The 26,065-nt window shown below is 38.6% G+C and overlaps 4 protein-coding genes and 1 long non-coding RNA gene across 6 annotated transcripts in view; 4 read left to right on the top strand and 1 right to left on the bottom strand.

The window, feature by feature from the left end:
• Nucleotides 1-2,713: 2,713 nt before the first annotated feature.
• Nucleotides 2,714-8,821, top strand: LOC111330165 (uncharacterized). Of its 2 annotated transcripts, none has more exons than XM_088743838.1 (2): nt 2,714-2,862; nt 5,269-8,821. In XM_088743838.1, exon 2 carries the CDS (start codon nt 5,278-5,280, stop codon nt 6,400-6,402), a length of 1,125 nt encoding a protein of 374 aa, XP_088599964.1. In that variant the 5' UTR covers nt 2,714-2,862; nt 5,269-5,277; the 3' UTR covers nt 6,403-8,821. The 2 variants fall into 2 exon arrangements, with proteins under 2 accessions (XP_088599964.1, XP_088599965.1); XM_088743839.1 differs by having other exon boundaries at nt 2,756-2,862; nt 5,297-8,821.
• A 3,174-nt stretch (nt 8,822-11,995) lies between these two features.
• LOC111330179 (uncharacterized) lies at nt 11,996-16,004 on the top strand. Its single transcript, XM_088743793.1, has 2 exons — nt 11,996-12,053; nt 13,017-16,004. Exon 2 carries the CDS (start codon nt 13,018-13,020, stop codon nt 14,146-14,148), a length of 1,131 nt encoding a protein of 376 aa, XP_088599919.1. The 5' UTR covers nt 11,996-12,053; nt 13,017; the 3' UTR covers nt 14,149-16,004.
• A 208-nt stretch (nt 16,005-16,212) lies between these two features.
• On the top strand, nt 16,213-20,354 carry LOC148717549 (uncharacterized). The gene is made up of 2 exons (XM_088743792.1): nt 16,213-17,542; nt 18,585-20,354. Exons 1-2 carry the CDS (start codon nt 17,508-17,510, stop codon nt 19,774-19,776), a joined length of 1,227 nt encoding a protein of 408 aa, XP_088599918.1. The 5' UTR covers nt 16,213-17,507; the 3' UTR covers nt 19,777-20,354.
• Nucleotides 20,355-20,408: 54 nt separating this feature from the next.
• On the bottom strand, nt 20,409-22,489 carry LOC111340878 (uncharacterized). Its single transcript, XR_015994877.1, has 3 exons — nt 22,203-22,489; nt 21,581-21,683; nt 20,409-20,825 (listed from the first exon to the last, which is right to left on the bottom strand). It is a non-coding gene; the product is annotated as an uncharacterized LOC111340878 (long non-coding RNA).
• Nucleotides 22,490-23,815: 1,326 nt separating this feature from the next.
• LOC148717550 (uncharacterized) overlaps nt 23,816-26,065 on the top strand; it is a 9,744-nt gene continuing 7,494 nt past the window's right edge. The window contains exon 1 of the mRNA XM_088743131.1: nt 23,816-25,158. The gene's annotated coding sequence lies outside the window, so the exon portion shown is untranslated. The remainder of the gene's footprint in view (nt 25,159-26,065) is intronic.

The raw sequence follows: 26,065 nt of genomic DNA on the forward strand, positions 1-26,065 counted from the left end.
TAACCAAACGTCCCAGAAATTGCAGACCTTCGTCAATAAGTGCCTTAGGCGAATTTTAAAAATCAGTTGGACTGACAGGGTAACGAACGAGATGCTGTGGGAATTAGCAGGCGAGGAACCAATCATAACTCAGATCTCAAAGAGAAAGTGGAGATGGATAGGTCACATCCTAAGGAAACCGGCTAACAACATCACCCGGCAGGCACTACGTTGGAACCCTCAGGGCAAGAGAAAGAGGGGTCGTCCCAGGAACTCCTGGAGAAGAGGTGTAGAGTCCCAAATGAGAAACTGGGGCCACACTTGGGCCACTTTAGGAAGATTTGCCCAGGACAGAACCCGATGGAGGACGGAAGTGGTTAATGGCCTATGCTCCAACCGGAGCTAAGGGAATATATATATATATATATTGCTAGAACTGATGTGTTTCTTATTCAGTAAGGGTAGCTGAATCATGACCCAATCAGAAGCCATACTAAGTATATGACGTCAGTACACCTCCGGAAAAAAACACTGCGGAGAGTGCCGGAGTTCGAGTATGACGTAAATCATAACAAACAGTTCTTTTCTAAACAACAATAACTTGAAGTAAAACGCCACGATCATCTTTAGGCGTTTTGAGGCAACAAAAAAAAGATCTCTGGAAGAAAAAATGTACTAAACATCTACTTAAAATTTAGCAAAATGTTTCGGTTACTTATATTAAAGAACTGCGATCACATTACCTTTCTCCCGGGTCTTTAAGAAATGTTTTCTCGTAATTCACAGAATTAAAAGCGAAACACGGAAAAAAATAACATCGTCAAATTGAAAAATGACTATTTTTGCTGCCAGTTCATGGAAAGTTTTCAACCTCGGTCTTTAGATTGCGAAGACGTCATGACAAGATGACGTCAACGGCTAAGGCGTATGACGCATTTCATTCGATCATGGAAAATCCTTGCGCGCAAAACAAGGTAATAGACTGAGTCAAAGGATTTGCCGCTCAACCAAAATTTTTTTGGAGACTAAAACACGGTTGTAAACTCTTAATCTAATTAATCCATAATTTTTATTAATTGGTGGAATTGGTTGGCAATACAAAGCTATATTCACAAATTAGAATTAGCTATATTCACAAATTATTCACAAATTAGAATATAGAATATATTCTATATTCACAAATTTCGAATTGTCATGTCACTCGATATCGCACCGAAGAGGTCTATAAAGTTGTTATTTTCTTCTAAGGGCCTATCTTTCCATCACAAAAACCGACAAACAAACAAACGAGACTACATTATTCATGAATTCAATGCCATAAGTGAAAACACGAAAGATTCCGACATTGCATGTGAGGGAAACATGCCAGCCAAAGTATACCGCGATTGAAAGGTTACCCGTGTTGCCGGAAATACAACATGGTAGTTGACTCGCCCATGCTATCATTTCAGAAAAGGAAAATCCTTTACTGTAGCGCGACTAAGGCTGTTTTCACGGTAAATTAATCTCTACAAACTAAATAAAAATCAAATTTTAGTGCGCAGTTTTCAGTCATTTCTATAATAGGGTTGACCTATTGCTAAGTCTGGACGTTTGTGTGTCGTTGATTTTACCATAAGTTTTTGCTTTATAGCTGGTGGCGTGTTTTTTTTTTTTTTTTTTTTTTGGTTGTTTTTTTTTGTGCTGAACACAACCAAATATTAATCCGTCAGCAACATGACAAGAAGGATAGATCCACTTTCCCTCACCAAGAGACTCCATCAAAATTCGTTGTTTTTTTAAACGTGTTGTATGGCAGCAAAATTGTCACTTTGATTTTTAATGCTGGTAAAATCAAGATCATGTAGCGCGACCAGTCATCCTTGGGGATGTTAAGACAGACCCCTGTTTTATTAAATCATAATGTGTTGTTTTCATCCTTACTATAACTCAAAACAAATACTATGTACACAGTTCAACTACTCTCTTATTTAGGAAAATGAATTCGTACTTCCAACTTTTCATTTTTTTGATGTTCCATTTTGAGCAGATATCTGCATTTTGGTGAGATCGCTCTCTATTTCTGAATCCATCTTTATCCATTGTGAATGCTGACAACGTCACGCTAAACAGCCCTTCACTTACCAAAACAGATAAAAAATTGTACTTTGACGTCGAGATAAAATTAATTAAAAAAAGAATCATATGTAAACTTTGGCGTTGATGGAAGTCAGTTCAAAGCCATCCACGCTTTGTGGTTTTAATTAACTGTCATCGGCTGAACAAGTTTTGCAAATTTCGCCAGCTTTACAAGCAAATAACAAGTTTTCGTAACATAGGAAAGCGTTGGCCCAGTCTTTTGACCCAACAGAACTGGAGACACAGGTTTCTAAGATTATAATTTGAGTCGACAACGTGATATCCATTTTTCCAATTTCTCCGACACACTCGAATCAATATTTACCAAGTAGAGCCTTAATAATTTTCACGAAAAGTTGTGGCTTCTGTTTTATTATTTCAAACAATTAAGCCATTACCTCTAGCATAGAATCAACAACAAAAGTTACGATGTAGAGCTATTTTTCCTTCATTTTTCAGTTGATAAAACGTCGTTGGGCTCTCAAAAGCGGGAACTTCGGACCACACACATCCCCCAACAACTAAGTCGATCTTATCTCCGAAGATATTTACACAAGTGCCTTTAACAAAGAATGCCTTTAAGTTCTCCATCAAAAACAGCTAGCCTCTCAGCCAATAAGAAGAGGCCTCCGCAAGTAAACAGACGAAATGTGACTGCGACGAGGGCATCTGGTAGATAATTCTCTTTAAGGGTCTTATTTCAGCGCGACAACTGAGTCCATTCTACTGTTCTTTACTTCCCGTTTGGTATAGTGATTTGACACGGTAAGTACAGCAAAAATACGATTTAGAAATGTTTTCATCATATTAGCCTTTTGAATAGCCAATATATCTTTTCCGGGAGATCTAAGTTTAGCGGCCTCGCAATAATTCCAAGTATTAGAGCACATCCTCCCGCCAGTTGAACATTGGAGGAAGAAAATGACAACACGAAACTAAACCGTGAACCTTGGATTACTCGCTTGTTCGCTTTGGCATGAATTCAATGAGTTACAATACCTGGATATTTGACTTGTGAGCTAAACATCATATTGTTATCAATCAATAGCCAGTATTATTTCTCTTGCATTGGTTTCAACCAATACCAAGCTAAAGAGACCAAAGAAGTGTTGGAGACTGCTTATAACACGACGACTAGGGCTAAGTAAGTTTTTCGACGCAGTTTTAATTCTAAAAGTTTAGGAAAAGCTAGGTTGATAACTTCAAACTGTTGTGACGGTTAAACACAACTTTTATCCACGCTGAGTGCAGTTGAGCACTGAGTCGACGTTTTCGCCGAGTTTTAATAAAGTTTCTATTTTTGAATTTAATTTGAGCGTAAGGTGTATTTACAGATGTATTGAAAGCATAAAACTGTTTATTTTTGTCCCATTCAGCAGACAAGGAGGAAGTTTAATAAAACGAGATAGAAAAGACACAAAATCATGAATGCATCAAATGATTGAGATTTTCATCTATCCTTTGTGACAACAAAAAATAATTCCATTAAAATTTAAAGTTGTAAAAAATTCTCCTGTGATCGGCCGGGATAACTGCTGAAAATTTAATTCAACGTTTGAAAGTTCTACCGGTTCTAAGATCAAAACAGAAGCTAGCTTCCCTGAGTATTTTTCAGATCTTTCTCTCACACGTGAGGGAAATATATTTCAATCTGATTGCCAATTAATTTAACTCAATTTTAAAATCACAATTCTCATTCTCTTGATGCATTACTTTTTGTAATAAAATCTGAGCCATATCATTTTACGTTTAGCATTCAGTTATGATCAATAAAGGGTGTGCTGAATTTTGGTTGCATTGACTGCAAAAATTACTATCTTAAAAACTAGTTTGTTTAATTTTGAGGATCTTGCGGCTACTCTTAAAATGAAACATATTCCATTCTGATCTGATCACAAGACGACTCACGATGAACATTCGTTTTCACTCGACCGCTCGCCAAGTTACACGTTAGTTGCCTCCAAAAAAAAAATATTTCTAACTTAAAATATCATTAAAAAAAGCTGTTAAATGAATTTAACATTGAACGTACATCAAAACTTGTAAAATAAAGGTTGTTGACCACTTATACATATATGGCAAATTGTGAGTCAACTGTCGAAAGTATATCATGATTCAATTCATACTTGAAACTGAAAACCATATTACCCGGCGTTGGCCGATCACCGAATTTTTTTTTAGCTTTAGGACAAATCAGTTCTTAGAGAATTTTCGACTAACTTTAGGACATTATTTTAAATGAATAACCTCAAACAAAGTGCTAATGACGTAATATGTAAGACAAAACAAATTTCCTTTGATTTACAGGCGTTATCCTAAAATCTCCCGAGAATAAATACTCGTTGACCACTAAACTTCTTTCACCTTTCCCATGCAACCTGTCAAGCAATCCTGAGAGGAGGGCTAGCGCTTATCCTAAAACTCTTGTGTGTGGTATTGTTAGCTTGCGTGATGAAAATTAAATACTTAACTCTTTTTCAAACTACCCATCAAGGAATCTTACCAAAATGAATTAAGAAGAAAAATTTGCAATTGACTAATACTCACACTTTAAAAAGCATGAGTTACAGTAGACTTGTAAGATGGATTTAGAATCCCCTGAAAGCTCAGGTTTTAATCTGAATTTCTTAATTCTTAAGCAGCTGAACGCAAACAATTGTTGTTTGGAGGAATAGTTATTGATACAGGCTCAGTGCAACTAAAGGAGTATAAAGGTTGATAGTTTCGAAAGAAACTGTTTGGGGCTGCGTCGGTGGGAGTAACGAAATAATTTGAATATATCAACAAAGTTGAAATGGTAAATTGGCCACCGTAACGATTACAAAAGCTGACGTTTCGAACGCTAGCCCTTCGTCGGAGCGAATAGAGGAATTGTGGGTTGTGTGTGCTTTTAAAGGCAGAAAATGGAGCTACGTTTTCTGCCTTTAAAAGCACACATAACCCACAATTCCTCTGTTCGCTCCGACGAAGGGCTAACGCTCGAAACGTCAGCTTTTGTAATCGTTACGGTGGCCAATTTACCATTTCAACTTTGGTGATATATCCAAATTATAAAGGAGGATAAACAAATTTTCTTAACATGTTGGGATATCATAATAAGGGCCCGGGGTAACAGTAAGGGTAATTCCCTCTTCAGTATTTATTTTAACAACTCATTTAATTATCTTTTAGCGACACAGAATGCTTGATCTATTTCCAGTTTTGATCTTCGTACTCGCACCAATCATTCAGTGTTACAGCACCGACAAAAGCTACCGTTCTTCATATCTAACTATCTGGGATGATAAAGTTCTATTAGGTCACGTTATGACAGTTCGCTATGTTGATGAAATCACTTCATGTGCACACGACTGTTTGTTAAAACCAGGATGTCAATCTTTTAACTTTGGCAAAGATTCCAACCTTTGCGAGCTGAATAATTCATCATCACAAGTCGAAGACTTAGAGTCGAAAAATAGCTTTCTACACGGCAACTGGATAACAGTGCCAATCATCAAGTTTGTTTTCACTACGCTAGGCGCAACAGGACCGACTGGACCAACGAGCCAATCTGAGTACTTAGGCACGATACTGGAGGGTCAAGTCAAACTCAACAATGGAATTCAAGAATGGACAGTTCCTCACACAGGAATTTATAACATCGAGGCTCACGGCGCCTCAGGTGCAAATGGAACATGCGACTCATGTTCGGGGTGGAGACTTGGAGGACTAGGTGCGAAAATCACTGGCTCCTTTGAACTCAAGCGAGGCCAGAAGTTAAAAATATTAGTGGGACAGAAAGGGCAAGTAAGTCGCAAAAATAATAAAGCCCCCGGGGGAGGTGGCGGGGGCACTTTTGTTACATTCATCGACAATTCACCATTGGTCGTAGCAGGTGGAGGAGGGGGAGCCCCAGTTTCAACTCCTGGAAATCCAGGCGGGGACCCTGGGCAAGCAGGTCAGAATGGAACGCGGCATGGAGGTAGGGCTGGCTTAGGGGGAAGACTTTCGTCTCCGGACTTGATGGCGGGAACTGGAGCAGGGATCTGGGGAGATGGTGAAGGTAAGGACGGGAAGGCCCTGAGCTTCCAAAACGGAGGAATCAGTGCTGACGTAGACTTCTCAAAGGGAGGGTTCGGCGGAGGAGGTTATGGTATGCTCCTTCCTGGAGGAGGAGGTGGATATTCCGGTGGAGGAGTTGAGGGAAAGTTTCCATCCTCTGGAACTGCGGGTGGTGGAGGCTCCATAAACAACGGCACATCTCAGATTAATGAGAGCGGAGTCAATGAAGGAGACGGTAAAGTCATTATCACGTTGATGAATTAGAAGCGAAGACTGACGTGAACTATTGCAATACTAGGAAAATAGCAGAGGAGACGGCTAGGAGAGACTCCTGACGCTCTTCTATCACTGGATGAAGAGAGAATCCTCGATCCTCTGAGCCTCTAAAGCTAAATTCAGGGTTCTTCCTGTTTTGTTGCAGTTGGTTAAAAGACTTCACAAATCGTTTGGCTTTCTGCTTAGTACATTTCATTTGCCGCAAAGCGCAAAACACGAAATCATTGCTGAGTTAAATCGATGACTGAACCAAGCAGGAAAACTTAATATGAAGCTTGTGCGGTTGAGATGATTCGGTGGAATGCGACGACATTATAACCCGCGAAGGAAAGATACTCACACAACGAAACTATCGGTATTTTAAGAAATTATTTAAATATTGCTCTACTTATTTCTGAGATGCTATATTTTAATTATTCTCTCATGCAATACTTTAACCAAATCTTGTTGGAATCTTCACTAATTTATAACATGTACATTTTAATAACGATTAAGTCTCCACAAATTTAGTGAGCTTTATTTTCGCCGCTCGTTTAAGTCTGGTCGTAGTTCCTCTTCTTCTAATAGGGAGGTGCGTGGGCTCATTCCGTGAAAAGCGGATTGGATAGACAGAGCTGAATAATGAATGCTACGTCAGAGGATATGCGGTGAACAACACGGGCTTTAGTGTCCTAGGTCTAAAATTTAGCGAAATAAGCGGAAAATAATAAGGGCTGACTTTTAAAACCGAGGAACTCTGTTTTCGTCGAAGGTATTTTCCTATTTCAGAGGTTTCCAGGAGAAAATTAGATTTTGAAATTTTTTAGGCGGGTTGTACCAAGTTTTGGAGGTTGTTCTGTAAAAGAAAAGCAGCAAGGAAAACGACGCCTCGAAGGAACAGAATAGGATATCAACCATGCGAACGACTCAAAATCCGTGTTTCCGCGGCAAAATCTAGCGCATGCGTATACGTTATTCAGCTCTGTCGATTGGATATCGAACTTTTCTTTGACCTTTCCGAGCATATCGGCGGGCACCTGCCTTATGAAGAAACACAATGAAATTTGTAAGGACTCGTAAAGGATCGCCTTAAAAGAATCAATCATTTATTTTCTAGAACTGCTTAGTGATTAAACACAAGGGTGAAAAGTGCGTTCTCGTACGTAGAACGTCTTGCTTCCTAAAATAAATAGAATCCACCACGAAATAAATTAAATTACCTTAAAATTAACTTAGCTTAACTCACCCAACGGTTTTTTGCAACAAGAGTATTTGGTCAGTTACATATTGTGTTATTGTGTTGTGTTACTGTCACTGAATATTCCTTCATACTCTGAAAATTAAAAAGATATATGATGTTGGAAAATTTAATTTACTTGGGCCTTGACCAACTAATAACGATTCGAAAGGAACAGAAAATCTCACCTCTAATTAATATCAGATACAATGAAATATATGAAGTTCGTATATTTTGAACTGCGGTATTAGATACGTATGATGCACGATCCTCGCAGTAGATAGCGCTATTTAAGCAATAGCGAAAATCAGACCTGAAAAAAAAAAATTGGTAGAGCGCTGCACTAGTATCGCAGAGGTCAGTGGTTCGAATCCCGTACAGGCCTGATTTTTTCAGGTCTGATTTTCGCTATTGCTTAAATAGCGCTATCTACTGCGAGGATCGTGCATCATACGTATCTAATACCGCAGTTCAAAATATATGAACTTCATATATTTCATTGTATCTGATTTATCACTTTCACGGGTTTATTACGAATCAACTTAACGGCCTGCTCCCAGTTGGGTTGTTAGCTCAATTGGTGGAGCGCTGCACTAGTATCGCAGAGGTTAGTGGTTCGAATCCCGTACAGGCCTGATTTTTTCAGGTCTGATTTTCGCTGTTGCTTAAATAGCGCTATCTACTGCGAGGATCGTGCATCATACGTATCTAATTAATATATTGCTTGAACTAAAACAACGTTTTTTAATGAAAGCATGCCGGCTCTAAATGAGAAAAAAAGGGAAATAGAAAGGAATGATCTTTGTGGTTGTATATGTTTGTTCTTTATTCTTTTTATGAAAATCAACTCAGTGCAAAACACATGCACTTTTATGAATCTGTGCCACCAGTTATTAAGCGATTGTTGATAAGAAAGGACTGTTAGAGCTAAACAGGTGCCAAAGAGGGACGAAAACGAACAATTAGTTGTATGTGTAAGAGTAAGTTCATCGAGATATAAAGCGCGCGACAAGTTTGGAGAGCAAGAAAGACGAGTAAGAACTCGAGATTTTTGAGAGCTCTGCAAACGTTCCAGGAGCTTTATATTTCAATGAATGCACAGCTGACGTATTAACCAATCGTTTCAATTTGTAACATTTATAACGAAGTTGTTTGACTGTTGTTTTCAAATAAATCAAAATGTTTGAGGAACACAGTGCCCAGTTAAACTACGATGAATACTTTTTTTTTATCCCAAAAGCAAGTACTGATGAAACAAAAACGGATAACGAACTTTATATAGTTTTACCCCAAAACACTTAACTATAATTAGCATGGCGAAACTGACAGAGATATTTCGAGGTAAACCTTCATTCCGATAAGTCCTAAATTTGTTGTCTAGACGCGAAAGAGGTCGGAATTTATTACGTGTAGCCTGTTGGAAACCCGCGTAATAGATTCATTGCGCTGAATCGTTGCCGGTTTAGTTAAAAATTCTAAAAGTTGTAAGATATAAAACAAAATCTTGTGTTGAACAAAACGTTCAAGACATATCATCACTTAGAATTTTTTTCTACGATCCAAAGAATGGTCCTAAATTGGCCAAGCCTGACTTGAAGTCAGCAAGTTCAGTTCTAAACCACTACCAATGATTCGTATCGCGTATGGGAATCAAAGTGTTGTTAACTCGAAAGCTAATTCCTTCTTTTTAATGCGAATTGAGTGCTCATCATTTTCCAGATAGAGTATCCCTGCGCGTATGTGATATTCATTTGAGCTCAACAAGGTCTCAATCGAGATGGAACAGTAAAAAAAACCATCTTGAAAACTTTGAAACTCGCCAGCAAACAAGGGTAACTTTGTAGTATACTTCATAAAAAGTTCTTCTGTATGGTATTTATGTACGTATCAGAAATCAGCAGCGAATGAGTGAGATTTCTGGTACAAACTAAAGAGTGAATATAACATCTGATCACATGGAAAGACTTTCCATGGCGTACGGCTATGTTTATGTTAAGCATCATGAGAATTAATGTTTAAAAAAGGTTATCGCTGATGATACTCACAGAGTAGTCATTTTCTCTTTTTACCTCTCAATAATTGAAACAAGACATCTCAAGCCCGTGGACCCATAATCTTCTCCAAGTTACGTCTAACAGGGGAAATAAAACTCTGCAAGATATACTTGTTCAATTCTGCCGTCGCAATTATGTGTACTTCACTCGCGTCGCTCCTTTCCTCTATCACAAATTCGTCAAGTGGTTTCTTATCTCACCTTGTCTCTACTTTCATGTTCTATTCCCCATGCCTTCCACAAAATTATCTGATAAATTTTTATAAAGCGACAAATCTTGTTAAGTATTCTGCACAGCCCTATACTTCATAATGCAAACAGTTCTAGGAAGGAGAAAAAAATACTGGAAACAATAAAATGCCTTTGGGACTACAGCTTTGTTTTATGATAGCATGGGGCAGAATGGAAATCTTACCAGAATCTTTTCTCACTCATTTTCTCGAATTTGAAAACAGTTCAGCGAGCTTATTTGTACAATTTTGTGAACGGTTGAAAAATTAATTGCTACCAGTGAAGCATGAATGAGAATCCCTTAACGTCGAAAAACATGATACGCGACTCCTGATTGGACGTATCATTTTCTCCACACTTTTGAATGGTTCACCCCTTAATTTATTTCGCACCTTTTCAGTGAGTAAATCTCATTAAGTATACACGGAAAAACGTTTTTCTGGAGACATTTGTTTGCTGACTTCCCAACCGAGCTTTCTGTGATACGACTTTATGAACAAACATATTCGGCCACGTGAGGCGTTCAGATCTATCATGCGCGAGCAAAAATAATTGATGAATTAATATCATACAAGAGACTATGAACTGCATATTCTCTTGAGGGAGGCATTGGGATTTTGGTTTTGCGGTTTTGGCTTTTTATTGGATCGGTTTTTCGGTTTCTCTACCAAAAACCTACGGTTTTGGTGTTCATTGCAGTTTGCGGATCTTCCGTTTTTTAGCATTTTCTTTTTGGGTATCGTCAAAAATACTAATGGGTTTTCGCATTTGGTATCCGATGTGGTTTTCGTTTTTTTTCCTATTTGGGTTCTTGTGTCTCATCTATGCTCTATTTGTAACTAAAATGCAGTTTTGCTTGCGGTTTTCAATTTTGATCGAACTTTTAAGCGGTTCTGTGGTTATGGATGATTTTTTCTACGATTTTGCGGTTTCTAATAGACCCCAATACCCCCTTTTCTCTTTAATCGTATTGTTATGAGAAATAAGATAATTTTTCATTAGGACTGCTGGACTTTGGAACTTGTGACCATCTAGTATAAAAGCAGTTCACTCTTTTCCCCCTTTTGAGACCGACCTAAGAAACTATTTCTCTCTATTTGTTCACATAATTGCGACATTGTGGTTAAAGCGACTTCAAACTTTGGCATAAATTTTTCTCAAGAATGAGCTTAGGGATCACAACATTTAACACATAGAGAAGCTCTGACTGTGCACTGTTCTGTAGTAATTAAGGTACGTAGGAAGCGGCTCAGTAGAGCACGAAAGAAGTCTCGTGTTTCTCGCTACACTTCCTTCGTGCTCTAGCCGCTTCCTGCGTGCTTTACAACAGAACAGAGCACAATCAAAGCTTCTCTATTTGTTTTATAATAAAGAATCTGTTAGATTCCACTGCATTACTTTCACTTTTCCAACAAACTTTCAGTTCAAAGCGAACAACAGCGTCGTCAGCATGCTCTATACTCTACAATAAGCCAATCAGAATCCTTGTTAGAATGGGTAAACTAATTTGATTGGATGAATAAGACTAAAGCTGTCAAATGTTAAACCATTAAAAGCGATCACGTAGAATCACAAATCTTAGTTAATAATTCCAATGCAAAAGGGTACTTTTTACGTACAAAAAACAGTATCTTTATTGATGAAATCCGGCCGAATTTTGGCCCATGAAAACCTGGACGTGACACTATGAAAACAAACTGCTTAACTTGCAAATCTCTTTGCAGGTGGTTTAGGAGATGGGAAATTAAATAGGACAAAGGATGGTATTTCTGTGTCATTTTCTGGCAATTTCGAAGACATTTCCGCAATTCTGGCAGAAGAGATTCCGGCAATTATTTGAGAAACAGTTTCCAACAAAAATTATGCTCACTTGGAAACATTTGCTCACGTCAGCAATGTACACCCATGGGCATAAAGTAGACACTGAATTGACCAATCAGAGTACATTAAGTTAATTGTAGTACATTAAGTTAATTGTGCTTAATAATGACTAAGTAAATAATATCAGTGAGGAAAACGTACCGCTAAGCTTCCGTTCTTAATATAAAAAGGGAAAGTTTATTCAGGGCTACTGATACTGGCAAAGAGATTCATTCTCGATAGCCAATGAGAGGATCAGGATCATTTTTTAAGATAAAGGTACAATGGTTTTCTTTCTTAGTTACAATATTTCACTATGCGTAGCGCTGGAATTGCCCTTAGAATCTTTGGACTTTTTAAGTAAACAGGCGGCAAAACGATTGAAAGTTGCATTGTAAGAAGGCACTTTTTAGGAAAGTCAATTTTTTAGTTGCGACTCCACTAGCTGTTTATGAGGTAGAAAGAGAAAGCTCCGAGTACATTCTTCATTTTGGGGAAAGAACGAAAATATTTTCAACGGCAAATCTTAGCATCCTTTCTTCAACGGTATGAATTAAGTCAGTAGAATTAAGTCAGTAGAATTAAGTCAGAAGCCACTATTACATGAACACTTGATGAAATAAACCACAGGCAGTGACGGGTAACATGCCATGAGAACAGAAAAATAGGCCAAAACCATGATTGTAGTGATGATGGCATCACTTGAATATCCGATTCTAAAACCATCTTTGAAAATTCACTTTTGAACCTTTTTTTTTTTAAAGAGAACCCTCTCAGTCTAGAAAAAGACTTACGACGCACATTTTTAACTCCATTTGTAGCCCCGCTGCACTATCTTTTCCGTTTACCTTCCCCTTATTTCAGTTGTGCCTTAAACATTCTTAAGGGGTTCCCGCTTTTAGACTTCGACTTTTCATTCCTTTTTATCTTACTTGAATTAGTTAAAGACTTAACTTAAGACTTAAACAAGTTTTTACAGTCATACAGAAGAAAACACTTAAGTATCCCAGAAATGTAGCTGCTCACCAGCAATAGGAAGCCTTGCTTATGCAAACATGACAAAATATCTTGGTCGAATAGGGCTCAAAACGTCTTAAATGCAGACCGACTGTCGGATATGGCTGTCTTGACTATTAGCTGTTTCGATCATTTTTCACTTTTTTGCTTTTTGGCACTAATCTATAAGCATGGAGAAAGTTTCAGCATTACTTAGCGGTGAAGTCCTTTTGTCTTGGCATACAGAATGGCTGCCTCAACATCATTTCTAATGCTCGTCACACTTGTACAAGTCATTCAAAGCTTTTACACCAGCGACGAATTTCGTTCATCATACTTAAGTATTTGGGATGACCATATGTTACAAGGTCACGCGATGGCAGTGCACTCAGTGAGCGGAATCACATCATGTGCACAAGGCTGCTTGTCGAAACCAGGATGTCTTTCCTTTAACTTTGGGAAAAACTCAAACCTCTGCGAGCTGAATAACTCGTCCTCGCAACTACTGAAAGACCTCGTGTCGAAAGCTGGCTTTCTTTACGGCAATTGGATAACAATGCACAACATGCAGTTTGTTTTCACTACGCTAGGCGCAGCAGGACCGACTGGACCAACGAGCCAATCTGAGTACTTAGGCACGATACTGGAGGGTCAAGTCAAACTCAACAATGGAATTCAAGAATGGACAGTTCCTCACACAGGAATTTACAACGTCGAGGCTTTCGGCGCCTCAGGCGCAAATGGGACATGTAATTCATGTTCAGGATGGAGACTTGGAGGACTAGGCGCAAAAATCACCGGTTCCTTTGAACTCAAGCGAGGCCAGAAGTTAAAAATATTAGTGGGACAGAAAGGGCAAGTAAGTCGTAAAAACATAGATTCCCCCGGGGGAGGTGGTGGAGGAACTTTTGTTACATTTATGGACAATTCGCCACTGGTCGTAGCAGGTGGAGGAGGGGGAGCGCCAGTTTCAATCCCTGGGAATCCAGACGGGGACCCTGGGCAACCAGGTCAGAATGGAACGCGGCATGGAGGTAGGGCTGGCTTAGGGGGAAGACTTTCGTCTCCTGACTTGATGGCGGGAACTGGAGCAAGGATCTGGGGAGATGGTGAAGGTAAGGACGGGAAGGCCCTGAGCTTCCAAAACGGAGGAATCAGTGCTGACGTAGACTTCTCAAAGGGAGGATTCGGCGGAGGGGGTTATGGTATGCTCCTTCCTGGAGGAGGAGGTGGATATTCCGGTGGAGGAGTTGAGGGAAACTTTCCATCCTTTGGAAGTGCGGGTGGTGGAGGCTCCATAAACAACGGCACATCTCAGACTAATGAAAGTGGAGTCAATGAAGGGGACGGTAAAGTCATCATCACGTTGATGAATTAGAAGCGAAGACTGACGTGAACTATTGCAATACTAGGAAAATAGCTGAGGAGACTTCGGGGAGTTAAATAATTTTTAAATAATTTACACCGCTAGAACATTTTCTTTTAATTATCCTGTTTGTTTAAAAAATTTGGTTTGATTTCAGTATGACTCATGTACGTAACCATCGAAGAAACGCTGCAACTGCAATGACTTCATTTTTTTCTGATCTCTACTTGTTTATAATTACATAACAAGAACGATTTATCTCTCAGCAAATTTTGTAGCCTCGAATAACGCTTAGAATTTCGTTTATAGAATAAGCGGGTATTCAACTGATATACAAACATGCAAAACTTGAATTATGTAAAGATTCGTAAAAGATTCCTCTGAAATGATCTTAAGTTTGTTCTGTAACATCTCTAACTCACAGAAGCACAAAAAGGTTTTCTTTATCTTTCGTTAAGCAGAATTAAATAAATATAAAATAAATAGATTTGAAAATAATCTTACCCATCGTGATGAATATCACTTGATAGAAAACATGATCCTTCGAACTGAAGTGCATTGAGGATTAAATGAAAAAAGCATAAACGAGTGATGCATATTGTGTCTGGAGCGCTTATTTACGTACGTTATTAGTTCCTTAATGCAAATCAACATGAAAAGTACAAGTGAAGCTTTTATGGACCTGTGATACTATGTGACCTTATATCTCTATCGAGAACTGATAAGACAAAAGTGGAAAAAAGCTGAAGGAAGCAACCTAGATGTAAATATATCGGTTTTCTCCATCTTCATCGCATACCGCATCCACCGTATAACTTGTCTTGCCTGGTTTGACTAAAAAATGAGCTCGATGACACGCATATTCATATTCATGTTTAGCTTGACAAACCACAATTTTCAAGTAAAAATTTGTTGATAAACATCTGTTTACGTTTGAAAATTACGTTTCTGGTATAAAACGTGATTGGCCCGAATCGCCTAAAAAAGGGCTGTTTAGGTGCTGTGGGAGGTTACACCCTTGTAAGGCTAAGAGCAATTTTCGCTCCATTGTTGCATGTAATCCCCGTATATATGTACCTTACGTAAATGCCACAGATTCTACACCACGAGATCGAATGCAGAGATATCAATTTAACCAAACAAATGCGTCTGTAGGTGTGATTCAAATAAAAGCAAAATAAACACCAAAACGACTAAATAAAACCAAACGATAAAATAAAAACAAAATAAAACCAAACGACTAAATGAGGACTAAAGCGAAGTCACAAACTGGGGCGTATTGATGTCAATTAAACTCGTTTTATAGTGAAATTCCTTTTAGGTCACTCCTGATAACTCGGAGGACGCCTTGAAAATTCTAAAAGCAGGATAAAGTGACCTCTCGCCTGTAATCACAATCAAAGACGATTCTCAAAACGCGCTCGGCGTGATAATTTGGTGCAGGATTTTCTGATAGCGGAGATAAAGGATAAATCTCTGCACGTGGGAGTTTCCATGAAAATCGCCAAAAAGGGGAATATCCTGGCTTAGCCCTTATTCAACTAAAGCCGAGATACATTATTATTAGCATTTCAAATTCCAGGAATGCAGGAAATGCAAACATTTTAAAAACAAATGTTTCCTGAATTATCATATCAGAGTCCTCTCTCTCACAAATTCTTTGCCGTGACATTCTTTGGAATTTTTCGTGTCGATTAAGGGGGAATAAGTGAGAAAATTAACTTCTTAAACTTGAACTTTATTTTTATTTAGTCACGGTAAATCTATCAGATAAAATAATAATATTATTACAATCTATTATTTCAATTACATTCTACTTTAATCTATATAAACATGAACTAAAATTTAAAAGTGAAATAGAAAAAATAAAGAAATCTGCTTTACACAGATGCCGGGTGCGTTTTGTCGATTCAGACAAAGAAATCGCGACAACCATTTCGAAAAGATTGAAGTGATTTTGCTTGCCGTAATTCAGGGGACAAGCTGTTCCAGATAACCGCACCGTTATAGCTAAAGCTATTTTTCAGGAAATTGGTGCGGGGCAATGGAACAGCTAGTTTGTTTTCAGAGTTCCTTAGATTATAAGGAGATCATATTTAGTGAAAAGAGAATCAAGATAGTCGGGCGCAAGACCATGTATAGATTTATAGATCATGGTGGCCACTTGTATATCTCCTTTAAAAAATGCAGTACAGATTAATTTGGTGTTTTTATATCCCACACTCTAAAGATCAAAATGTTATAACATGAAAGTTTGAACTTATTAGCTCAGTCCAGATCAGACATTGTACTTCACATGAGTCCATTTGAACTCATGTACTATTGACCAAACAAGCTCGGTCAATAATCAATTTATTACCTAAAAAGAGGATTGCACCAGCAAACGCTTCCGTCATCCACCATTACTAATTACGCGGTATCTTCATATGCAAGATAGGCTAAGAATATAGTTTACATTTAAGCCTACAGCCACCAAGTACTTTATTTACATTTACATGCCATGGATAAGGATAATTTCTACTGAAAATTCATTTTGGTCAAAGATCACTGCAATCGCGTCAAGGAGAACTCAACATACAGCATTGATGAACGCACTAACAAACGTTCATTAGGCGCTTCTTTCCATTCTGAAATGAATACAAGTCTCGTGGAAGCTTAACTTAAGACGGTTTAAGAATTCCTCCCTTGTATTTCGTGGAAAAATTAGTGACATTCTAATGCATTCGAGTTAAAAATTTACGCCAGGATGTCTGGAATATACGGTACATGAAGATTATGGTGTGTTGACCGACCAACTGTTGTCGTCTGCTAGAAACCGATCGATGTAACGTTAATTTTCGCGCGCTTTCCGCGCAGCAGCCTATAGGTAAAATGATGAGAACGTTTGCATTCGAAGATACAGTAACCATTAAGACCAAGACTGAATCATCAAAATAAGACGTAATTTCAGCGTGCAATTTGAAGGCACCTCCAGAATCATTAGAAAACGTCTGAAATCAGATGGGGACGTTCGAAATTATGCGCTTGGCTATTTCAGCGGATTTTGCTTTCTTCTTTTTTAAGGAATCATAATTAGGTGTATAATTACAAGCGGGCTTCTCGAAACAGCTGGTGTCGGATTAAACTCTGACATCACCGGGTTGCGACTGACATGTGAGTTTACCTAATTTAGGGTTTAATTGCGTTTGAGCAAACAATAGTCATTAGTGGCGGCGGAAGGCTCGGTAGATTACATTTTCTTGAGACCTCGTTAGTTTTGAACATTTATTGAAATTTCCTTCAAACGTTGCTGACAGCCCTTTTTTGAAGACTGTAAACTAAATTTGAAGTGAACTAAATCCAAGTCTGTCACAAGCTGTAGATTTTCGGAAATGGTTAACAAGATAGATAAAGTGGAATCCAGAAGGTAGGGAAACCTTTTATTCAAGTTTAATCTGAAAATTGGGCAACAATCATAATTAGATTTTTTTGTACACAAGGACACAAAGCCTTGTTTGTTAGTCGTGGCCGATCATTCTAACCTGGTTATTTGTCGAAACTAAAAGGCAAAATAAACCAGAATTCACTTCGACAACAAATTCTTTGAACGAAAAATGAGATAGGAATAAAGTTTTTTTAAAAAAAAACAATTTCAGTGAGGATAAAATCAACTTAACCGACAGGTGCTATAAAAAAGTAAAACAGAGTTTTCACAGCCAAACGTATGAGTAAGGATTATTGCTGAAATTGCTCTGTGTAACTAAACATAAAGTTCAAATCTTAGTCGCATTGTATTGTTGTCGTAGTGCAACTGCTATGTCTAAGATCGACTGTGAGTGATATTTTGGAATTCGACGCAAAACATTTTACTGTGATAGTGCATGTGTGTCATTCAGACCCCTATGTTAGTCAGCTTACTTTGCGAATCAGTACAACAGCAAATAAATTGCCGCACACACTTTGAACTGCAAAATTCCCCTACAAAAACCTGGAGACATTCTCTTAATCAGTGTTGAATGCTTGAATAAAGGTTTCAAATTTAATTCAAATATATATTTTTTTGTGTATCAAACGATCTTTTACATTCAGAACTACCTTTTGGGGGAAATTAAGACATCTTGTCGGAAAGCACCTCCTTTCGATTCAATCGCGTACGCTGCTTCATCTGACAGAAATCAATTTTGGCACACGATCAATCATAAACATACTTTCAGTTGATCTTATGGAAAAACCTTTTTCTTTTGTGACAATACAAAACTTTCAGGATATGAACCAGGAACTGTTAACTTAACAAGCGTACAAGTAACTTGACATTTACAAAACAGTTTCGTCGTGTTTTCGCTAGACGAATCAGTAGTAGTACAACTACATTTAAGCAATTTTGTTAGAATCAATTTAAAACAAATACAAAGTAACAAATTAAATACAAACCATATATCACTTGATCTGTAACATATTTATTTTTACAGAAACTTGGTCATGCTTAGTTGGGTTCTTTTACTGAGTTTTATTCCCCTCTCACTGGCCTTGTCTCGTGCCGACGTCTTGAGGTCGTCTTTGATCGACACTCGACAGAACTATGCATTGCTAGGACACGTGATGTTCAGTCGTGCAGCCAAAGGGGGCCCTGCATGTTCGCAACTTTGCTTATCTAAGCCAGGTTGTCTCTCGTTTAACTTTAAACAACCACAAGACATGGACAGTGACGGTTTGTGCGAGCTCAACAATTTTCGTTGTCGTGGCAACCGAGAGATGAACCTTACTCCGGCTAAGGGATATGTTTATGGCGAGTTTGTAGACGCTGAAGTAGAACGATACACTTTTACATCATTGGGGGCCCAAGGCCCCCATGGACCAACCAGAGCACAGTTGTCAGGTTACCATGGCACTAGTCTAGAGAGTCTGGTAGATATCATGGAAAAAGGATACCAGCTTTGGAAAGTCCCTGTCTCTGGGAACTACATCATAGAGGCCCTTGGTGCGTCCGGAGGTAATGGAACCTGTCAGAGCTGTATAGGATGGAACCTTGGTGGACTGGGAGCGAGGATGAAAGGAACTTTCTATTTCATTAGAAACACGAGGCTCAAGATTGTCATTGGTCAGCAGGGTCTCCCAGCCGATATCTCCACACTTCTACCTGGTGGAGGTGGTGGTGGCACGTTTGTTACTCTTGCAATTGACAACTCTAAGATCATAATTGCCGGAGGGGGAGGAGGAGGAGGTCCCGCCAAATCAGGGTATGGGGATGGAGATCCAGGGCAAGCAACCCAAAATGGCACTCGTTTTGGCGGGCATGATGGAACTGGAGGGCAGCGGTACAACACAGCAAATAAAGCCCTTGATAAAGGGGACATCAAAGCAAGCTCAGGGGCTGGGTATAAAGGCGATGGAGACGCTGGTGGGAGTGGAACACCGGCGATGAGTTTCCTTTCGGGTGCTATAGGAGGATTTGCTGCCGTGTGTAATGGTGGGTTTGGTGGAGGAGGGTTTGGAATGACTCATGGGGGTGGTGGCGGCGGACTTTCAGGGGGTGGGATTATCGGCAACACAACGTCAGGAACCTCAGGAGGAGGGGGTTCGTATAATTCTGGTTCCAATCAGGTAAACGAGGCTGGGGTTAACAAAGGGGATGGTAAGGTTATCATGAGACTCATTACATGATAATTTGCAGATCTTCTGTTTGATTAGTGCTCGGATATCTATTTATATGAGTTGATCTTAAACTTAATTCGATACTCGCGAGGGTCTGTTTGTTCCACTTTTTTTTTTAACTAAGTTACACTTACGTCCATTGGATTACCCGGCTCAAGGTTTCTGGTCGACGGTAAAAAAAGCATTTAATTTTGAATTCTTGCTTGTGGACACGAAGGCACAATGATTTTTTTTGTATTTTAATTGTTGTGTGCCTGCCAGAGATCAGGCTAAGCGTTCTTTTTGTTGTTGTTTTTACCCGTTTGGTTACTCAAATTTTCACGAGCAGGCCAAAAAGAAGAGAAACACTACGATATTAGAATATTTTTAAGGCTATTCCGTATTGTAATCAACCATCTATGAAATATGTTTCTCTATAACTGTTTAAAAAGCCCGCCTTATGTCAGCACACCTTCCTTTAAGACGCACGAAAAAAATATGTTCTAAGATAGACAAGTCATAGAACCTATAGAATTAGAAAAGAACTTACCCAACGAAGGCTACTCGGTTAAAGTCATAAAACTGGAGAGTCGTGGGGAATCTTCGATCACAGTTTGAAATGAACCCTTTGGCAACACTGCCGAGACTAAGTTCAGTCTCCATTCAAATGTTTAATCCTTCAATTTTATTCGACCAAACATACAAAGCAAAAACAATGTGATTTGTGAAATCTGGATGACGTGTAAAACACATTTGCATACTTTGCTTCGATAAACACTAATGCGTCATAAAGTTGAACTTGTTGATAGTTAAAATGAAATGCTTTACGTTGTAACATGCACATTAATGCATATTTAGATTAACATAGATCGATAGTCACCGAGCTTCTCAAAAAATTATAAATAAAGCATGATCGCTCTTTTTCTTTTCATAGTTGTAAGTAAAAGATGAGAAAGTTAATAAACCTTTTTGAGCTCACAAATCTCTTGTGATAAAGCTCTCCCTTGTTCTCGAGCTTGCGCGATGGACGACAAATGTTCGCTTCTTTCACGGTCTAATTGCGTCTCAAGTTCGGATACCTACACGCAAAATAACGAGAGAAAGAGAAAGGGAAAAAATGCGGGATGAATCTTGAATCCTTAGGGACCAGTCATTATCTATCTCCTAAGAGTTTGAGAGGATCACATAGGAGGAATGAAGGGGTATCAGTCGTCGCTAGGGCAGAGTAAATAAACCGCCAATAAGGGGGAATCATTAGAAAACTACAAAGCCTTATGGAGGGATCAGGTAAATTTTATTCTGACACAACAAAAATCCTCCGCCCCCACAGACGATACATAATAACCAATCTTTTAGGGCTAAAAATAGTCTGGAAAATAGTGCTGAAAAAAAAAAGAAAAACTGGTGTTAATTTGAAGTCCTAGAAGAGAAAGGGAAAGGAGGGAGGACTTGATTGCTGGGTGTGGTCTCAACTAAGAATTCTCCGCGTCAAACACCAAACTTTCACTTCTCCATACCTACAGATATCGAGTTTTGAAATCTATCCATTTTCACATTTGGTCCGTATTCTATACTTTTCGGTCAATGAACCAAAGGAGCCACGTCAAAATTATCCTTCTTGAAAACTTTATCTCACTTTTTCTAAAATTCATCATCTGTAAATCGAGTTTATCTCAATACGTATCCTCAATTCCTGTTAAGTTTAATTAGGATTATCCAGTTTTTTTCGACCCCACCGTACGATTACTTCATGGTTTTATGCCAGGTAAAATGGCTAAAAATGACAATAAATTCTAATTTTTTTTGTATACGTATTACACCATTAACCTCTTACCCTGAGGTATAGTCCCTTTAGTTTCTGAGCTGTTTTGTTGTCTATTTTTTCCGCAGAGTGAGCACTAGGGTTCCCGTTGCACTTACCTCGCTCGACTATTTCCCTAAAAAGAACAAAATGCAGACTGTCCGTGAAACGAAAACATGGCATTATAACATAACCAAAGTAAAGCGCGCGCTCTGATTGGTCAATTTAGCGTCCCCCATTTGCCCATGGGTGTACGCTGCTGACGTGAGCAAATGCAAAGACTATTTTTCCGCGCGCGCTTGTTTTTTTCTGGTCACGTAAGATTTGTTAAACAAAAGGGAACTCTTTAGCTACAATGTGTTAATGTTATGTTATAAAACAAATGGTAAACACCACAGCGTACACTATTGAGTTATGGATGCACTTGGGAGGTTTGCTAAGCACTCAAGAAGCTAGAGTCGCTCTCGGCTATCGCCTCGAGCGACTCTTACGCTTCTTTCGTGCTTAGCAACCTCCCGCGTGCATCCATAACTCAATAGTGTACGCTGTGGTGTTTACCATTTGTTAAACAAGGCACACAAATTTACAGCCAGCATTCCACTGATATCATATTTTTTTCATCATAGATAATACACTTAGTTTATCACTTCAGCACCTTCCAATGGCATCATCAAGAGACTTTTTCAAAGACGTGAAGTCACTCGTATTCCTGTCTTGCAATATGATAATTTCTTGTTGTAACTGATCATTTCTGAAAAACACAAACAAACAAAACGATTATTAATATCATCATTATTACCATGATTAGAATATTTTGTCTTAATTTGGAAGTAACATCTCATAGTGATAATCACGGACTCACTTTGGATGGAAACCAGTGTTTTTTAAATCTAATTGAACAACAATTCAACAGAAAACCTCAATGAGATTTCACAATCTGCTCCACGTTCGCGACTAGGCTTAAGTTTTTCAGAATGCCATCAGAAGTTTCTCCGGTTTAAAGTTTTGCTTCCAGCTAACTTGAAAAGGAAAAAATGTCAGGGCCGAAGAATGCAAAATACAAGAGGAATAGAAACCTGTGTCGAATTTGGCTTGATCTTCAGCCTGGAAACAACCGGCTCACTGGCCGGCTCAAACATCTTAATGCTAAATCAGGAAAATGAAATGTCGGAAAAGGAAGAAAAACGAGCCCCATATTGCTACAATTGTCAGGTAAGTTTGGTAGTTCATGTTTTCATGTTTGAACAAGAAATTTTGGTGGAAAGCTGACTTAGGCCGACCACCTACGGTCGACCGTAGGTGACTTAGGCCGACCATCGACCACCTGAGGTGGCTCTCCCATAAGCCTGGTGGCTACTTGGGTCTCCTCGCCTTCTAACTGTTATCGCTGTAATTTACTATTCTTTTATTCTTACAATAAGGCAAATAAAGATGACGATGATACCTAATTCTAAATGAAACGAAACCGTTAAATTCAGGTGTGAGTTGCGCTATTTATTCTGTGGAGCTGTTGCCGGTGTTTGGAGTGTTTAAATTCTCTGGAAAGGTTACTTTTAAAGCAGTATAAGTCGGAAACACATCCTAAACAGGATAACTTTGGGTCATACAGAAATAATTGAGGACCCCATACAGTCACCACGGCATCACGGTGGAAGACGTCGACTAAACATGAATTTACATTTTTACTTAGAATTTCGCGAATTGAATTGGAAGTGTTTACCGTCGCCACAAATGGACTTCAGCATAATGTGAGCAGTGTTGAGTTCCTAATACAATTGGCCAAATTTAACTAATTTGCCATGGGGGTTTAAGTTCCCAGATCACGCCCATGTTTATGATTTCACATTAGGGACTTTAAGCAGTCAGGACGGCAACGCCACGGAAGACGTCGATTAAAAAATGAGTTTCTACTTTTAGTTAGAATTTCGAAAATGGCTGCATGAGTTTACCGTCTCATAGGGCGCCAGACCTCAAACTCAACATAACGCATAAAAGTAGCGTTGAGTTTCAAATGTAAATTAAAATAATTTGCCGCCGCCGTTTTGCTTCGCACACGACGCAAATTTGAGTGATTTCACGTTGTTGTTTTGAAAGGACAGCTAAGAAATGTACAAAGTTTTAAAATGCACGTGCTGGGCTATTGTTCTGCCAGTTAGATCTATTGTTTTTCCACGTTCTCGTTGCCGTAGCCGTCGTGGTTTGCTTAAAGTCCCTATTGTTGTTTCAGCGAGCAACTGAGAAAGTAGAAGCTAAAAACTGAACTAAAAACTCTTTATTCGCACTATTTCAAGAGCTTACTACAGATTATAAAAGTCAGAATATATAAGAAACAGTAAATTACATCAATAATCAAAAGGAAATACAAGACGCCTTTCAATCTAGGCCAAGGGCTAAACGCTTGCTTCGACCTACAGATGGAGATCAGGAGGAAAAAAGCGCGTGCTTGCCGTCAACAAACCGGGCGAAGCTTCGAGAACACTGCAATTTAGGTCGGCCAACGTCTTCTACACTACTTGTACTTCTTCATTTGCCAGTCCGCTGGTAGCTGGAGCGAACCCGATTAGTTATGTTCGTGGCTTCTTATCACCGGTACAGGAAATCGGCCCGAATTATCGAGTGTTTCCGCACGTTGGTACAACGCAACAACAATAACAATAATATCACCACTTTCATCGGTAACATGGTCAAACACGAGCGGGAGTGCTTGATTTGCTTAAACTCCCTATTAACGATTTCCCGGATCCTGTAGGCAACTTAACAAAAACATCTTCTTTCTCAACTAAAAATTTTTTAATTGCAAGCTTCTGGTGAGCTTTAAGCTCGAAAATTTTGAACTTTGACGACGCTTTGCGAAAAGCTCCTTCAAGCACCGCCATTTGTCTTGTGTTTTCCACATGAGGATCGCGATAGAAAACAATATCTGATTGGACGAGTGTCAAAAGGTGAGTCTGGCGCGAAAAGGTTCCTGAAAATGGAACCCGAGCTGTGATTGGCCAATTCGGAAAAAGGAATGTAGTTCAGTTGTCAGCAGCCGTTCTTTTGGGGAGCGTTGCGTGACATCCAATAAAAACGGCTGCGAGGGAGACTAGTCCGAGTTGTGTCGACGTCGAAACAGATGTTTTCTCTGTGGCAATATTATTGCAAATGAAGATCAACAGTAGACTTCAGTTTGCGCATTTTAATTAGGAAATAAGGAACAAGGATATCTTAAGATAAAGCGGTGTCAACCAAAGATAATGATCAAAACACAAAGTAGGTTAACAATAAGCTATAACAGCAAGTTGAAAATAATTTTCAATTAACTCAAAACTGTTTGGAAGGGAAAAACTATTTCAATAAACTGCTTTTAGTTGAGACTCAATTGATGCTAAACCAGATGGTTGCAGGCCCACGATGTTCTTTTCTTCTTATTGGCTTGCTTAGAAGTAAATTAACTGAAAAATTTTATGGGATATGGTTATTGGATTACAAATAAATTTTTTTATGCAAAATACTCGTCATCTTCTCCCTTTTAGTTTTTCTTATCATCAAGGAACGAAGTTTTGTTTTCCGCGACTCCCCAATTTGCTTGTAAAAGATCGATTTATTGGCAGAGAGACAAATTGAGAAAGGTATCATCATTTTCTTTTTCTTGTTCTGGTATAGTTCAGATGACTAAAACATGATTCATCTCTGTATGATACAGTTGATAAATTGTTGATGATGTGCTGTGTATAATTAATCTTTGATGGTGATCATCATCCATTTTATTTCTTGTACAGAGTTTTTCTGTTCCATTGTTGTGCTCCGTCTTTTCGTTTTTCGATGATTCTTTTAAAAATTATTCTGATAACATGAGAGGCATTCCGGTCTAGGGATGGCTACGATAAACTTTAGGTGATGATAGCGATTGTATAATCTTCGCTGTATGGCAAAACTTTACCAAGTACTTTGGCTCTGTATGCCCTATTTGTAATTGATGCTTCATGAATTAGCATTAATCTAGGTCTAAGTGATCGTCAGAGTTACATCATTTTGGCCCGTTCAAATGTTTCACGGAAGCATTTCCTCGTAAAAAATTTATTGAAAGAAAAAAAAAAAAGCAGCGCCGTTAAAAATAGAGAAACGATTAAAAATATGTAGATATTTAGGAGATATCTTGCAATTTTGTGGTGGTTCCTTTTTTGTCAAGGGACCGACACTCAGTGCGCTAGTACACGTATCTATGAAAAAGACCATGTTGGATGTTTTTCCTCTCAGCACCTGCCAATTGAATTAACTATGATGCATTTCGTTTTTAACGCTTCTGGATTCTTTGCTACTTCTAAAAATTTTGAATGAAAAAATAAAAAGGGAATCGATTAACTCACAAAAAGAAAACTAAATCAAGCAAAAAATTAAAAAAAGAAAAGAAACAAAGCGAAAAAAAAGAAAACAAAAAACAAAAGAGAAATAATATGACCACTTTCATCGGTAACACGGTCAAACACGAGCGGGAGTGCTTGATATATTAACGATTTCCCGGATCCTGTAGGCAAC

The sequence above is a fragment of the Stylophora pistillata genome, chromosome 13, assembly GCF_964205215.1.
Source record: "Stylophora pistillata chromosome 13, jaStyPist1.2, whole genome shotgun sequence".
NCBI classification, from domain to species: Eukaryota; Metazoa; Cnidaria; class Anthozoa; order Scleractinia; family Pocilloporidae; genus Stylophora; species Stylophora pistillata.

Excerpts from the sequence above, each read along its gene's own strand:
- LOC111330165 (XM_088743838.1), top strand. The coding sequence starts at position 5,278 with ATGCTTGATCTATTTCCAGTTTTGATCTTCGTACTCGCACCAATCATT.
- LOC111330179 (XM_088743793.1), top strand. The coding sequence starts at position 13,018 with ATGGCTGCCTCAACATCATTTCTAATGCTCGTCACACTTGTACAAGTC.
- LOC148717549 (XM_088743792.1), top strand. The coding sequence starts at position 17,508 with ATGGTTAACAAGATAGATAAAGTGGAATCCAGAAG. Across the intron at positions 17,543-18,584 it reads GATAAAGTGGAATCCAGAAG|AAACTTGGTCATGCTTAGTT; the intron begins GTAGGGAAACCT and ends TTATTTTTACAG.